This window comes from Aspergillus fischeri, genomic scaffold (assembly GCF_000149645.3).
Source record: "Aspergillus fischeri NRRL 181 1099437636252 genomic scaffold, whole genome shotgun sequence".
NCBI classification, from domain to species: domain Eukaryota; kingdom Fungi; phylum Ascomycota; class Eurotiomycetes; order Eurotiales; family Aspergillaceae; genus Aspergillus; species Aspergillus fischeri.
The window spans coordinates 302,433-318,002 of NW_001509768.1; the positions used below are offsets into that span (position 1 = coordinate 302,433).

Below are 15,570 nucleotides of genomic sequence, written 5' to 3' on the forward strand. Positions count from 1 at the left end.
AATATCAGGTGGAGGCATCATCGGTGGGTGAGTGGAAGAAACATAATTCCGCGTCTCGGGCGGATAGCGGAATTGATGCGGATTCACTATGAGCCTGAGGCATCAACCTTCATCTTATCAATTGAACTGATCAGTCTGACCCCTCGATTAAGAAAATTTTATATACAGAGAGCCACCACAGGGTGTCCACCAGAGGATCTGTCCATGACTCCATGATCAACTATACAGTCTTATAAATGTTCGTGAATCGTAATGCTCATCCAACAGTCTCAATCACAGCTGAGCGTCACGGCAGCATTCCTTTTGTACGACTCTCGACGCCGCATTCCTGCTCGAGGGCACATCCAGAGAGGGATTGGCCGTGAAGAAATCCGCCGGCTTAATCATCAGTTGGAATATCTCGACAGGCCTATTGGATGTTAGCACCGAGTCACTGGTTGAAAGGGGAGAAACATTACTCACATGACTGGCCAATCCTCTACACGAGGATTGTGCGTGATACCAAAGGTACTCCAGACCACCACATCAGTATCCACCACGGATTCGCCCCGTTTGACAGCGTCAGCCACACCGTCCACCTCCTGCTGGCTCTGAAGTGTGTATCGACCTCCCGCATATAGCTCACCGTCGCGATGCTTTGTCACCCACACGTGGTGCTGTGCAAACTGAGCGCGCTTGGCTTGGACGGAGTTGGGATCCGCCAGTAACAGCTGGGTAGCCAGCGGGATGAACTTGTAACCTACAGGGTGACCGCTGATGGGGTTCTTCTTATGGGGATTGATCATTTTGATGGTACGGTTCAGTTGCGGAGCCGCGTCGAGGTAGCACGCCCGCTCAAGCGTCTGTTGAGTGACCTTGTAGAAGTTTCCCCTTGGGTTGGTGACATCGTTCATGGGGACTGGATGAGACTCCTCGACCACGACGGAATTATTTGGTCCGTCAATTGCGGGGTCCATACGGACACAGAAGATGTGCTGATGGTTCTGGGCCAAGACACCTCCGCTAACTACGTTACCGTAATCGCTGACCTTGCCCGGATCGATGTTGACGACGTTCAGAATCCCTGTCGCGCGAGACTCGACTGTCATGCCGCCAGACTGATCGAACTTATAGGCGAATATGTACTCGTAGTTTGCCAGCGTAATGATGAATTGCACCACTAGTTCGCGGTTGCGGGTGACCACAGCACGGCCTGTCCTCCAGTTGGAGTGCTTCCAACCGATGCCGTTGTCCTGCTCGTGCAGGCAGATGGCATTGGGCAATTTCTTCGCACTACCGTCGGGTCCCGTAACGATGGCATCGAAGTATTTGATGACCCCCAGGCAGTCACAGCCAATAGAAAGGTTGTTAGCCATGTTACCACCGCCGCCGTCGCCAAAGTCGAAAGCCTGTTTGCGGTGGAAGGGAGGACGAGGGTCTGCATAGGGAACAGTCTAGATCCTGGTCAGTCAAATTGTCCAAGTAATTCCTCTGAAAATAACGCTACCATCTCGCTGATAGACAGTCGGTGCATCACGCTACGGCCATCGTACCAGATATCGTGAATAGTCGCACCCTCACGAGGATTAAAACCAACACGGAAACTCCACTTCTGCCACTCGACCAAGGACTCGTTTGTGATGCGAAAAGAAGGGCCCTCAGGCTGTACGACATTCAGGGGCTTCAAATCCCGCCGAGTGCCGTCTGGCAGAAGCTCCGGGACGTAGTCGGAGGCCTTGCAGTGTCCGATAATGTCGCGCTTGAAGGTTTGCTCGGTCAAACCATCTCCCTTGCCGCCGGTGGCTGGACGATCCACTCGAATGATCTCTTGGGTATGAGCGTCCATGACAGGGATCAATGGCAGAGGGTAGGAGTAGAAGTTCGCATCCGGGTTATTCTTGCTCTTGTCGGTGGCAAAACAAAGACCCTGGAAGTACCGCCGATTCTCATCGGTGTTGTCCAAGCCACCATAGGGCCATGGCTCGATTGTGACCTCAAATCCCGGCGGCAGGTCAAAATCTTCCAGGGCTTTCTTGAATAAGGGTGAGGTAAAACATCGCTCAACGAGGTTCTCGAATTCGTTCCTGTAATATCGACATTAGCAGGTATTCGCCTTTGTGAGACATGTATTTCAACGGACATAGTAATCGAAGCATGATGCTGCTTTCCGACAATGTGGTGCTTGACACGCTTGCGCGCGACCACGTCGACAACGGATTCATGGAAGGAGGGGATGCGGTCGGCTCCAATCACATCGTATTGGCAAGTAGCGAGACGAGGAGGTCGAGGCGTGGTTGGGCTCAGACGACCAGCGTGTTCAAGAGCTAAGAACTCGCGCAGCTGGTCCTTGGGAGGTTCCAACAGGTAAATTTCACGAAAATCAATGATCGTGTTGGGATGCTCTGCAATGACGACGTCGCGCGCAAGGTTAGTCTCCGCTTCGGAGAGGATTGCTAGAGGGTGAGGAGTCATGTCGGGAGGGGCTGAATAATGAAAAACACATTAATCGAAAGATGGAGCATTGAGAATGCAGCAGCGAAGTTGAAGCCATTTTGTACCACCTGGGCGTATTTCTTGCCTGATTGAGATGTGAGGGGGAGGCCAAAGGATATCGGAGCCTCGGAATGTCGGAATAGATTTCACGGCGGAAGCTTTCCGTGCCATATGTTGTGGTTGGTCGAGAATGCCGGGGGTGGATCGCCCCGCTCGGAGAACGCCTAACCTTTTTTGGGATATGACACGCGATCGGGGTCATTGCACCTATCACTGTGATAACAGTTGAGAGAGACATGGATTAAAGCCGGTTGAGATATCACCCATGCAATTAAGTCTACTGACAGATGGTAATTTCAAACTCAAGCATGTGATTAAGGCTAGATTAAGAGTGGTCCTCTGGCTATCCGAGGCACACAGCAGATACTTCTAAGGACATTGTCAAGGAATTACCAAAGATTTCTGCATCTGACACCAAACTAGCTTCATCCAGAAAATACATATCGTGAAGTAGGCTAGAATCGCTATTCAGTCTTGCCTTTACCCCCATGGGCCTCTCGAAACGGTTTGCTTCCTGCGAGATTTTAGTCTCTGAACATGACTACCAGCCATCAGGAAAATCTAGAGGTCTAATTTTGCACACATGATATGCAAGAAGATTCAGTAATTCGGTAGAGACATGGATATATAAGAGACATTATGCGCATGATAATTGGTTTAATAAGTGTTAACGTTAACCACTCAAATAATCCATGCACGGGCGACTTCCTGGTGCTCAGAAACTTCTATAGACACTATCATCCCAACTAGGCCTTTCCGCGCAACTGTCTAGACTTGATGATATTCATTAAATGGCATTTATTGACAGAACCTATAATGAATTAGTATTGTTTGGAACGTCAAGAGGATAATGGAGGGGTTAGACGGGACAGCGGTGACTTATGGCTTATTCATATTGGTCCTCTAACTGTTGATATCTTTAATCTACTAATTAAGTCTTATAAAGACAAATAATAGGCTGATCCTAGTAGCATTTTCAAATAGGATTCTAAAGTACATGGGGTTTGGATATGACCCGCAGCTTGTATAAATAGAATGCCTTCAAGTAGATTGCAAACCTAGTACGTACTAAATCACCACAGCAGTCCCCTATGGTTATAGTAGTAATTATATAGTCACAGAAGACTACTTAAATTGTCTATATTCTGCTTGCCTCTATGCAAGGTCGACGACAGACGCGGCTATAGTTGGCAGAAGGGGCATTGAGGAAGAGGATTGCAGCAAAAGTGGTCGGGGTGCCAACTTCATTATGGGCATCCTCGGCCCTGATCGCTGCATCTAGGCAACTACCGGGTTTGCATATTTCGAATAGCAGGTGACCAATTGTAGTTCTGCGTTCTGTGTTTTCCAGGAGCCAGTTAAGGATCTTCTTTGCTTGAAAGAGAACAGCAAGCCCAGGGGAAGTAATCCTAATATAGTCACCACCCTGGCGAGCCACTTCTGAAGGATTCCTGTGTAGGGCTTGTGCTGCTAATTCCAGTATCATCTTTAAGATTTAAGGTCATCCTCATGCATGATTTGTGAGATTGGGTCTTTGAGGAGAGAAGGGTTGAATGTGTCTGGGTGAAATATAGTTGACTATTGAACTGCTGGTTGCTAAATAGCATCTCAGGAGAAGAAGATACAGCCTCATAGTTATCTCTGTAGCTGTGAACCCAAGTTATTAGGGCGGCCTAAATCTTGGTAGAGCTTGGTCTGCAAGTATATGTCACTTGACTGTAGTATCTCCATAGCTCCAATCACAGTTTGGAAGAATTATAAAGGGGCACCTTGTAGGTTATAGATATATAAAGGAGGAGCCTGACATAGTATACTCCTAGGAAGAAAATGATGATGATAGCAAGAAGAGAAGGAGGGAAGGAGGGAAGGAGAAAAGGTTTGGGGGAGAGGGGTCTTTTATATACTATAGAATTATTGTTGAGGCACATACACCTGGCCCTGAGGAGATGCAAAATACGTAGTGAATATCTAGCCTTGAATATCCACCTACTTTTAGCTTACTTTCCTTCCACAAGCACCTCACCTATGCTGTTCATTCACTCCAGCCTGCCTGCTCCTAATACTATTCTTTAATAGCCACCAGGCCATATTCAGAATAATAATTCTATTACTTGTAAGAGGTTAACAATATTTCTATTAATGCTGTTCTTCAATAGCTGCCAGGTCATATTCTTGAGAATAATTCTATTATTCGCAGGAGGTTTACAATATTACTATTAATAGTGTTCTTCAATTCCCCTGTCTTCTTCACTGGCCTATTGTTTATTGTGGACTGGAACATGCTACAATTATATATCATCGAACTTCTGATGTCCACTGTCAAACTTCCACTTAGGTCAAATTAGCAGCTTTTCTGTAATGTTTATCCGGAATCCATTATTACATTGAAAGATTATATGATAGCTGATTTCTTGGCCATAATAAAAATGACCAACCGATTGCAAGCCTCTGAGAACATGGCTCAATTATTGTTTGTATTGGCTGCACCACGTGGAAGGTGTAGCATTTTTAGTGGACGCAGATCATCCAACAGAGTCGTGTTTCCCACTTCAACTTGGTCCTCAGCAACAACTAGAGGATCTTCTATCTTTTCGGAACACAACAGCTCATGTATAAATAATGCGGATATGGAGTGTCTATCATGATCATACCATCTCACTCTACGAAGCTCTAGTCAACATGCTATCATTAGGCTTGACGCTCTTGTTCTCAGGGACGGCAACCCTTGCCTCCCGGGACACCTTCTATCCGCCTCTGAACCACACCACATTCGTCACCAACACCTCCTACGGCACTTATGGCGGCATCTACACTGCTCCCGCTGATAGTGCTAGCTCACCGTCCGCCGATGATGTCTACAATTACTGTTCCATGCCTCATCCGCGCGGTGAGACCTACTCTCTGCCGCCCCCTGTTGCAAATCATTCCATCAAGGCTAAGCTGGTATATCTTGAATACTTGCAGCGCCATCAACGGCGGACTCCTTACAATATCCTTCCTGAAGGAGAGGTAATTCGCTTTTCTACAATTGCGCCGACTGGTCGCTAACTTCATCCAGGATCAAGAATACAACTGCGACAACATCGATCCGCATGTCTACGCCGCGCCAGCTTCGCAGCACCCGTCGCCAGTCGCTGTCTATGGCCAAACCTACTCAGACCCGTCCAACCCGTATCTTGCCACCTATGTGAATAGGTCCTGTCAGTACCCCCAACTCACTCTGGGCGGCTTCCTCGACGGCTACCAGCACGGCCGTGATCTCCGGGCCGTCTACGGCCGCCGGCTAGGCCTCATCCCCTCAGTCCCAGACCAGAAGAGAGTCTGGTTCCGCTCCAGCTCCTCGGCCCTGACACAGGGCTCCGCTGGCGCTGTCCTACGCGGCCTCTGGCCAGAGTACCACGAGCCGATTCCAGTGCACCAGCAAGCCTCCGCCGTCGACACAGTCAACCGGGGATTCCCCTGCTCCGCGCGCAACACCCTCCTATCCGCAATTCAATCCACTGCCGAATGGAACGAGCATCTCACTGTCACGCAGACCCTCCGTGATAAACTCACAGCCATGTTCGACGCGCAGGACGAGTCCTCCTGGACCTCGAACTTCGACCACTTCGCGGACAATTTCCAGGCCCGCCTGTGTAATGGGTACAGGCTGCCTTGCCGCGTCCAGGACCGGACGCAGTGCGTGACCGCAGCCCAAGCGGATGAGGTCTTCCGCGCCGGTGACTGGGAGTATAATTACATGTGGCGGCGGAACGCAAACGCGACACGGTACATCCAGGTCATTGAGGGTTTGTTCATTGGAGAGATAGTACGGAAGCTCGAGGCAGTCGCGGAAGGTGCATCTGAGCTGGCGTATAGCCATAACTTTGTGCATGATGGGGATATCTCCCCTATTCTGGGCGCGCTGGGGATCACAGCGATGCGGTGGCCCGGGATGGGCTCGAACATCGCATTTGAGGTTTGGTAAGTCTGTCTCCTCATTTACTTGGGTTCAATATCGGTTTCTGACGAAAGCAGGAAAACGTCTACTTCGGAATACTTCGCCCGCGTCCTGTACAGCGGCCACGCCATTGAAACAATTCACGGGCGGCTGGACTGGATCCCCCTGTCGAGATTGCTAGATATCCTACGCCCTTTTAGCCCGGAAGATATCAAATCGTTGTGTAATTAACTGAATAAATTCGTATAGAAATAGTTGACTGAAAATCAAAAGTCAATGTGACGTCTCACACAATAATATAATTGGATGTGATACATCATACGCCCTGCCAACTATTCTATTAATAGTAGACTCTGCTTGTGCATTTACATTGCCTCTTGGCCCTCGGAATCTCACTTTGGACTCAGAGGGACAGGTATGGCTTGCGGACTGGGCGGACGCAGGAGCATATCCTCCAGAATTGAGAGTGCAGCCCTGGCTTCCCAGATGAGTTTTCTAGACTTTAATGCCATGGTGCTGTCGTTCTGACACGGTACCCTGAGGAAGAAAGACAAATTGCATTCTATTGGATATGGACTATCGACAACTGCGCTGGCTGGATAAGGGAATGACCACTGAAACTGGACGATGTACGCCCACTCTTCGAAAAAGGAGCAGTGGGTTATTTGCAATTAGATCAGACACAGATAGACAACCATATAACTGGATAATACGCCCTCACTCCTCACAACAGTAGCAATAATGCCCGTCCGAACAGCACTGCGGAAACTCCCCATGACAGCAAACGGCGTGCGAGCATGGAGACGAGCAGCGATAGCAATCTAGCGTTCATCAGCTACAATCATTTGTGGATTTGCATCAACGTACGGCTGTCGTCGATCCCTAGGACGGTCTGTTCTAGGTCCAAGGCAGGGGTTCTCCGCGCGTCTGCGTGAGCCATCTTTATTTCTCCTGTATACTTCAATGAATACCGGTTGATGATCCAGAGAACGGTTAATCTTACGTGCAGAATTGCGGTGTTCTGCCTGGGCGGCGAAAAGGTACAGGAACATCGCGGAGATGTAGACAGGCTTCATTATGAGAATGGATGGGTCTGATAGGTTTCTCTTTTCCGTCAAGTCAAGAATCCCGAGAGTACTGGTTTTATGTATGTATCCAGCGACGTGCTTTTTTTTGTGCTCAGATGAGATTGTCATCTGCCACTGTACATATTTGTGTCATATGGCGGGCTGGATTTACATCAGCTGATCGGTCCTTAACAATAGCACCATCTAAACGAAAGCGAGAGTGATGGTATTCAAGGACGACACAAGCTCTCTCATCCACAAAACGTTGCCTTGATGAAAGGTCCATGAGACCAAGGTGAAGGAGCTCTTGCCTATGCTCTTTGCTGGTAACTGTGAATTAATAGCTCGTATAGATGCCAGTACAGCAATCTGTAACTATCCGTCATCGAAGAAGACGTCTGCTTTCGTAAATGTTCAGTCCAAACAACATGATAGTAAGCAAGCCCTGGGTCGGTTGTCGGATACATTTGGGTACGCTCCATGATTTCTGCGCCTCCAATCTCGATCTCGGGTATGAATACGGTACAAGGGAGCTCTTTCATGAATTCATCAGAAATTCAGAATGCTCCATAAAAATGACACCTGAGGCAATCAAAGTAAGCACACGCGATCTCCACATTTGTGTCATGTGGGGAGCTTGCTCAGGCAGGCGGTGGGGGTTTTGTTAGTGTCTTGACTTCAAATCATGTGATTTTCAACGGTTTGCAAGAGCAAAAAGGGACGTCAGGTACGAGAATAATGGGCAGGGCTGCGGGAGCATACCATTTCTGTCCCTGAACACCTAGCTCTAGGTCGTACTCAGAAGATCTGCAAGTATCTTCGTGTCGATTTCCATGAGCTCATCCTGGCGAAAATGAATAATTGCCTCCATAACTCGTCTCAGGATGATGAAATAGTTATGGGTTCCTGAACTAACAGCTCGCGTCGAATCAACTTGCTCCAGGAGGGACACAAAATGGGGTGGTCATTGACCCAGGAGGGTCATTCTTTGCCATGTTTGCATGGGTTATCAACTTGGTTTTCATATCGGAAACCAGGCAAATGAACAAACCTCCTTTATGATTGGGTCGATTGGAGAATTAGTTATCAGTCCGGCTTGATTATAAATGCTTATCCGCTAGCTTCTACTTCTAGCAGAATCGAGTCTTTATCACCTTTGGCAGCAATAATATACCGATTGTCAATATCCATGGGCACGAACACTCTACTATCTTTGCCTTCAAAACATCCTGCATTCAGAGAGCATCATGGTGGCTGAACGGCAAAGAGACACAATGCCTTCCGAGGCTACACCGTTGATAGAGCATCCGCTCACGGATCATGATGAAACGCAGATATCGCCTTCATTACTCAGAGGAACGGTCATCACTATCACTGTGGGCCTGTTGCTATTCATTCAGAGTAAATAAATTTGACATTTTGAGGCCGCAATCACTAACGAATGCCATTGCAGCCACGAACATATCAATGTTGACCACGGCTCAATCGGATATCGCAGAAGATTTCGACGCCTTTTCGGAAACGACGTGGTTCAGCTCAGCATACCTGGTACGTCTATTCAATGTCATTCAGAGCTGTCCATCACATGCCAGTGGGCTAATTAGTGCCTTGCATAAAGATCGCAATGTCCAGTGTCTCTCCTTTAGCAGGACGTCTCTGTCAGATCTTCACAGCCCGTAATTACACTCTTTTTTCTGTGGGGATATTATCTGTTGGACTCTTTGTTACTGCCGCTTCCCAAAGCCTGCCGGTCTTCCTTTTTGGACGTGCACTATCTGGCTGTGGCAGTGCAGGTGTTATGGTCACGTCCTTCATCTTCATCCTTGACCTTACAAGCAAGAAGAGAAGAGGTCTCTTCATTGGCTTGTTGAATGTCGGAGTGACGACGGGAATCTCTTGCGGTGCGCTACTTGCCGGATTGCTGACGCCAGTCTTTGGATGGGTATGTCATCTTCCATTCAGATCATTGAAAAGGACACGGAGCTGACCCAAGCACCGTAGCGCCTGATCTTCTGGGTTCAAGCACCTGCTTCTTTGATTCTGGGCTTGACCTTGTTCGTCGCTGTTCCCAGCGCCAAGAGTACTTCTATGAGTCTGCAGGGCAGTTCTCCCTGGCAAAGACTAGCCAAAGTCGATTATGCGGGTGCCTTGACTCTGGTAAGACTACCAAGGTTTGACGACAGGGCTTGAGGATTAACCATTTCTTCCAGACAAGTTCAGTATTTCTGCTGCTCTTCAGTCTTGCGTCGCCAGACTCAACTGTTACGATCACACCTCTGATCTTGAGCTTCGTCTCGTTCGCCGTTTTCCTTCTTTTTGAATCGAAGTTTACACCAGAGCCGATAATCCCGCTTGAAGTACTCAAAGCGAGAAGCGTACTGGCTACCTGCCTTGCAGCTCTCATCTCGATGATGGCCCGCTGGTCTGTGCTTTTTTTCACGCCGGTGTATGCAATGGCGGTCCGACAATGGTCTCCCGCCTCGGCAGGGTTGATCCTAGTTCCAACGAACGCAGGGTTCGGCCTTGGAGGCCTGTTAATCGGATGGATCCATATTCGCAAAATGAGTAGTTACTACATGTGGGTGTCGTTGCAATTGATCCGAAAAGTCCCAAAGCTGACCTCTCATGCTATAGCTCGACGCTGGTAGTTTTCCTGCTCTTTGCGTTGACGAACTTTATTCTGGCCCTACTATCGACACCTTCTTCACCTACCATCGCCTACGTCGTCTCGACCTTTTTTAATGGCTTTTTCATCGGCGCTTCGATGAACTATGCATTGTCTCATATGCTACATCGTACCAATCCAAACGTGCACTACATTGTGACCTCTCTATTAGGCATGTTCCGTGGTTCTGCTGGAAGCTTTGGATCGGCCATTGGCGGAGGCTTCTTTCAGCGGGAGCTGAAGAAGGCACTTGAGAAGGGATTTGGCAAGCACGGACTTTCCGGGAAAGATGACCTTGTTCGTAAACTTTTGGGAAGCCCCGCCTTGGTGAGGAATCTGAGTGGACTGGAGAAAGAGGTGGCCATTCAAAGCTATGAGCAGGCAGTCAAGATTCTGATCTTGGGCGGCTGTGTTCTGGCTCTAGTAGCGGCCATGCTTCAAGCATGTACAGGCTGGAGAGCACCTCATGAGGTCGAGAAAGATGTCCATGATGATGTGGAGGACAGACTCGATCGAGAATAATAGACTCCTCCAAAGCTCCGCATAATTTATTTGCAGTATATATGTCCATCAGCAGGTTTTTATACCTTCCAGACTATGGAGTATCTCATACTCGTAGCAAACTGTTGGTGAAGACGGAAAGGACAGTTGCGTAATAGCCGATATACTATATACACCATTTCGCCAACATTGTGTGATCCCCTGATTCTTGAATCCGAATTCATCCCAAGGTTCTCCCCCGCCCCTTCGTTAGATGTTTAGCTTGGTCGCCATTTGAAAGGCATCACTGCAGGCTTCCTAAGGAGCTGGAAATATGCTGCTGAGAAAAACGCAAGGCGACGCCTGGGGTATGCTCTCTGTAATCGTCAAATTCGACCTCAACTCAAGGTTGCGCAGGTCTTATAGTCTTGCCAACGAGATCACTCCTTCAGCTCTTGCCTACCCCTCATTACAACTCCGGTGACGATTTCTATATTGCAGGAGATGCTTATAAGAGCAGGAGGGAAACACTATACCCCAATAAGAGAGCTAAACCCAATCCAGTAATTCACCGTCTTCCAAGAATTGGTGCCTTGGTGCCTTAGTTCCATTGAGTCTTGGCACTCCGATGTGGACCATCGACAGGACCTCGCGACTTGCGAGATCTCACATTCCTTTGATCCCAGTTCGATACAGCCTAAGAACCTATATTTGCGTACCTCAGACCATCATCTCAATAATCGAAACAAATTTCCGTCATGCCCCGTGCAATCAAAGGTGCGCCGATCGTCGAACCCCTATGATGGTTGACTGTTGACTGTTTCTGACCGATATCGTACGACAGGAGTGCTCATCGAGTGTGATCCGTCCGTCAAAGCCATCATACTGAAGTATGACGAAGAAAGTCACGATTACATTGTCGAGGACCTAGACGATGACCGCCATCTGGTCATCAAAGAAAGCCAGCTACAAAATTTGAAGGAACGGCTGGGAAGGGTATGGATACCGAAACTCCTTCGGTGCGATGGGTGCGCTGATATTTGGATAGGAGCTTGATGAGAAAGTAATGCAGCCCGAAGAATCAGAATCCGAGTAGAGGACGACGTTACCCAAACTGTCGAAGCAACGATACAATCTCCTGAACTTTCGGACGCGTCTATGGCCATTGGCCATCGACATTAGGCCGTCTTTGACGACGTTGTTCGAAGAACTATCACCTGGATATTCTACGGTCGCGACGAGCATGCTCTTCGAAAGGAGCAGTAGCAGTACTGCGAAAATGGTATCGAAGAATTCCGTCGAAATCTACGCTGTCCACAAGATGATTTCACTGTGAAATCACGCAGCGTAATCCTTGCAATAATGCGTGTTGCAAAATGCATTTGTGGTGTGACATAGAGCCATCTATCCCATGCTATGATGTGATGCAGGTTTGAATTCTGGTCTGGTGGCGAATTCAGAGTGTAGCCAGAACCTACGATGGAGGAACACGTTGTGGGGGAGAATCATGCAATGAGCCTACAACCTGTATGACAGCTCATCAGACGAATGAACTATGATCAATCTAGGACGTTCCATGGACAGCATCTCGTCAAAGTGCATTGAATGCTTCGAAGCTTCTCCAAGCTGCCTGAAGCTCCCCTGGTCCCTTAAGTCACGTGACCGTGGAATCTCCGCGAATCATCGAGTGCGCTCCAGCTATGTCCAGTCGACAATGCTCGATGATTCTTGACGCATCAAGCAACATCCGGCACTCTCGAGCAACACTTCTGAAGTCATCGGGATAGAATCATGGGAGATTCTCGAACCATGGCTCTGGGGTATATAGGGACCTCCAACACCTCGTCTACTCGAGGTTCACTTCACCAGATCAGAACACAAGAATCACGATAACAACGCGCTCACATCAACTACAACAACTTCTTCAGCGATATCAACTCATTAACAGCTTCATCACACACATTCAAAATGTCTCTCTTCCACACCTTCCACACTCCTGGCGACTTCGCCCCTCTCTTCCGCCTTCTGGACGACTACGATGTCCACCGGTCGACCAGAGGCCAGACTTCCTCTGTGCGCTCCTTTGCGCCCCGCTTTGATGTTCGCGAAACCAACGATGCCTACCTTCTGGACGGCGAGCTTCCCGGCATTGCCCAGAAGGACATTGACATTGAGTTCTCCGACAACGACACTCTCGTGATCAAGGGCCGCAGCGAGCGCGAATACCACTGCGGCACTCCCGAGCAGGCCACCCAGGAGTCCTCTGACGACAAGCAGAAGGAGAAGGAGAGTACCGAGATGGTCAAGTCCGGTGACAAGCAAGTCAGCAAGAACGACACCAAGAAGCACCGCTACTGGGTGAGCGAGCGCTCTGTCGGCGAGTTCCACCGCACCTTCCAGTTCCCGACTCCCGTCGACCACGACAACGTCAAGGCCAGTCTCAAGAACGGCATTCTGTCCATTGTTGTGCCGAAGAAGGTCGTCAACACTGGCGCCAAGAAGATTACCATCGAGTAAATGGTCGACGACTGGAACCATTCGGATACGGGCATGATGTGACGATGTGACGATACTTGCATATCTCCTTGTCTTTCCTTGGCATTCACGGAGTTAATTCGAACAGTTTCTCGATGGCATGATGTTTCCGTTGCAAGCGCTTGTCAAGTCTGTCCTTTCCTGTATACTTAGTGCACTATGTCAGACAATAATTAAAATTTAATTATTTTCATTTCAACTGAGCTCACAATCGTAGTTCTTAGTATGTAGATGCATTGAGTGGAGGCGTCGCACTATTATACAGATGTGACTGGGAGTAGAGTATTGACATAAACATGTATAGCGAATACATAGGCCATGAACCTGCATAGCACTATCTGTAAGGAGTGTAGACATCATTCAAGAATTGCACCGCCTCCTCGAATATCTGGTCCCTGAGCTTCGCGTCGATAAATATTGACGGAACTAGTAAGTCACAGTTAGTGCAGTCCAGCATATCAGGAATACAAAGCCATACTTTCCAACCACCCATGTATCTGACCCTCATCGAACCTACTCTCAATGCGATACGGTTGCAATTGCGACTCGGACGAGTCCTCAGCCAACCCGCGATTGATGGCCGCAGCCTCCTCTTTCAACCTCTCCACGAACACAGTCTGCTCATGCAGCAGAATATCCATTTTGGGAACCACGAACATCATATTCCGGGGCAGGCACTCAATATCCGCCAGGATAGGATGAAGTAGCGGATTAGTCAGGTTCTTCTCCCGTCCTGGTCCTGCATACGCGTCCATCAGCGGCTGCAAGAAGGCCAGGGGGTCTTTCTCGGGGAACCCAGCGGGCCGAGGTTTCTCCCACGGTGGGAGCCGCAGATCAATCTGACAATAATCTCACGTTAGAACAGTCGACGGAGGCGCTGAATAAAGTATATACCCACCGGTGCATAGAACGTCACTGACGCCTTGATACTAAACTCCGTATGCGCCAGCCCCTGCGCAACGCCCAATGCGAGATTCCCGCCTGCAGAGAATCCGCTCACGCTCATCGATCTCGGATTCGCGCCCCAAAGCCGCTCGGCGTTCTCGATCAACCACTCCGCAACGTCCTGGACGTCTTCGTGCGCGGTTGGGAAGGTGTAGCGCGGTGCATATCGGTGGGAAGTAGATACGACAATCGCTCCGGTTTCGTGGGCGACTTTCTGACAGAACGATGTCTGGCCTTCTGGGAGTCCGCCTAGGAATCCGCCGCCGTGGATGTTGAGATGGAGAGCTCTGGATCCAGATTGGTTTTGTGTTCTTGGATGATAGACGATGGCGCGGACTGAGTGGCCCGGCGCTCGCTTGAGAGGGATCCAGATGACAGTGCGGCGGCCTTTCGCGAAGACACTGGGGAGATACTGGATTATGTTGGAGAGTAGTACGATCGGCTGGAAAGCCAGGAGACGCCAGCGGAAAGTGGGTGGTAATGATGGACAAAAGACAGCGTCGTAGAGAGGGCCAAACCAGCTGTTTATAAACGACATGTTTGACTTTGTTGATGAGAGGAAGCTGAACTGGAGAAGTGGTTGTGCTCGTATTCTTGCTGCTGCATTCATGCCACGTGAGTCATCCTCTCAAAGGCCATGTTCGTTCATCTGCCCTTCGCGACGCCATTTACCAGATCAATAGAATATATGACCAAGGTGGTGATGTCTTCAAGAGTCCAAGTACCTGCCTGTGCTGAAGGTAGAACCCCGCTGGGAAGGCTAAGGAGGCCCTAGAGGCATGGTAGGTGTGGTCATTTGTTGTCAAGCCACGTTCATCCCTGGTAAATTTATCCAGCCATTTGAAGAGAGATAATTTCATTGATGCAGTTATACTGAGAATCTTGAAGTATCATAGTGTCCACTGTCTCCAGTTGTCCGAGAGTGTTTGATTGTAAGATTGCAGCGCAGGATATATATTCGCAAGGTCCGAACTTCAGCTTCACCTTACTTCTTCCTCTGCTTCTAAAGCCTTCTTGTTTATATATTTTCCTTTCGGTTTTTATATGCAGATTTATTCTTTACCAACTGCGATCATATAATCGGAAAATGCTAGCCTTTTTAGAACAATTGAAGTTCAGCATAACTTATCGCTGATCTGATCGGACCGAGGCACGTGAAGTCACCGCCAGAGAGCATCTCCAACTCGTCTTCGATCCATCTTCTATGATTCAAATTTGTATATATTAGTGTCCATCGTGCCAAAGGCCTTGCTGCGCTCTACGAACTCTCAAGGCTCATCGTTGCTCATTATATCCCAGTGCTCTGCTAGCTATATAGGACGGTCATAAAGTTGCCGAGGTCCACCGAGCTTCTTCCCCAGATATCGACCCGTGGTCCCGTAGCACATATCAACAGAACAGAGAAG

At 48.8% G+C, this 15,570-nt stretch overlaps 5 protein-coding genes across 5 annotated transcripts; 3 read left to right on the top strand and 2 right to left on the bottom strand.

The window, feature by feature from the left end:
• Positions 1-273: 273 nt before the first annotated feature.
• NFIA_062690 (putative copper amine oxidase) lies at positions 274-2,451 on the bottom strand (the record flags this gene model as incomplete). The annotated part of the gene is made up of 4 exons (XM_001263004.1): positions 274-409; positions 463-1,433; positions 1,487-2,063; positions 2,120-2,451. The coding sequence occupies 4 exons, from the start codon at positions 2,449-2,451 to the stop codon at positions 274-276; spliced, it is 2,016 nt and encodes a 671-aa protein (XP_001263005.1).
• Positions 2,452-5,151: 2,700 nt separating this feature from the next.
• NFIA_062700 (histidine phosphatase family protein) lies at positions 5,152-6,703 on the top strand (the record flags this gene model as incomplete). The annotated part of the gene is made up of 3 exons (XM_001263005.1): positions 5,152-5,541; positions 5,591-6,495; positions 6,550-6,703. The coding sequence occupies 3 exons, from the start codon at positions 5,152-5,154 to the stop codon at positions 6,701-6,703; spliced, it is 1,449 nt and encodes a 482-aa protein (XP_001263006.1).
• A 2,083-nt stretch (positions 6,704-8,786) lies between these two features.
• Positions 8,787-10,726, top strand: NFIA_062710 (putative MFS multidrug transporter; the record flags this gene model as incomplete). The annotated part of the gene is made up of 6 exons (XM_001263006.1): positions 8,787-8,940; positions 8,993-9,087; positions 9,158-9,481; positions 9,541-9,696; positions 9,750-10,117; positions 10,174-10,726. The coding sequence occupies 6 exons, from the start codon at positions 8,787-8,789 to the stop codon at positions 10,724-10,726; spliced, it is 1,650 nt and encodes a 549-aa protein (XP_001263007.1).
• Positions 10,727-12,652: 1,926 nt separating this feature from the next.
• NFIA_062720 (Hsp20/alpha crystallin family protein) lies at positions 12,653-13,201 on the top strand (the record flags this gene model as incomplete). The annotated part of the gene is made up of 1 exon (XM_001263007.1): positions 12,653-13,201. The coding sequence occupies one exon, from the start codon at positions 12,653-12,655 to the stop codon at positions 13,199-13,201; it is 549 nt and encodes a 182-aa protein (XP_001263008.1).
• Positions 13,202-13,553: 352 nt separating this feature from the next.
• NFIA_062730 (putative lipase/esterase family protein) lies at positions 13,554-14,702 on the bottom strand (the record flags this gene model as incomplete). Its single annotated transcript, XM_001263008.1, has 3 exons — positions 13,554-13,645; positions 13,698-14,058; positions 14,118-14,702. The coding sequence occupies 3 exons, from the start codon at positions 14,700-14,702 to the stop codon at positions 13,554-13,556; spliced, it is 1,038 nt and encodes a 345-aa protein (XP_001263009.1).
• Positions 14,703-15,570: the final 868 nt, after the last annotated feature.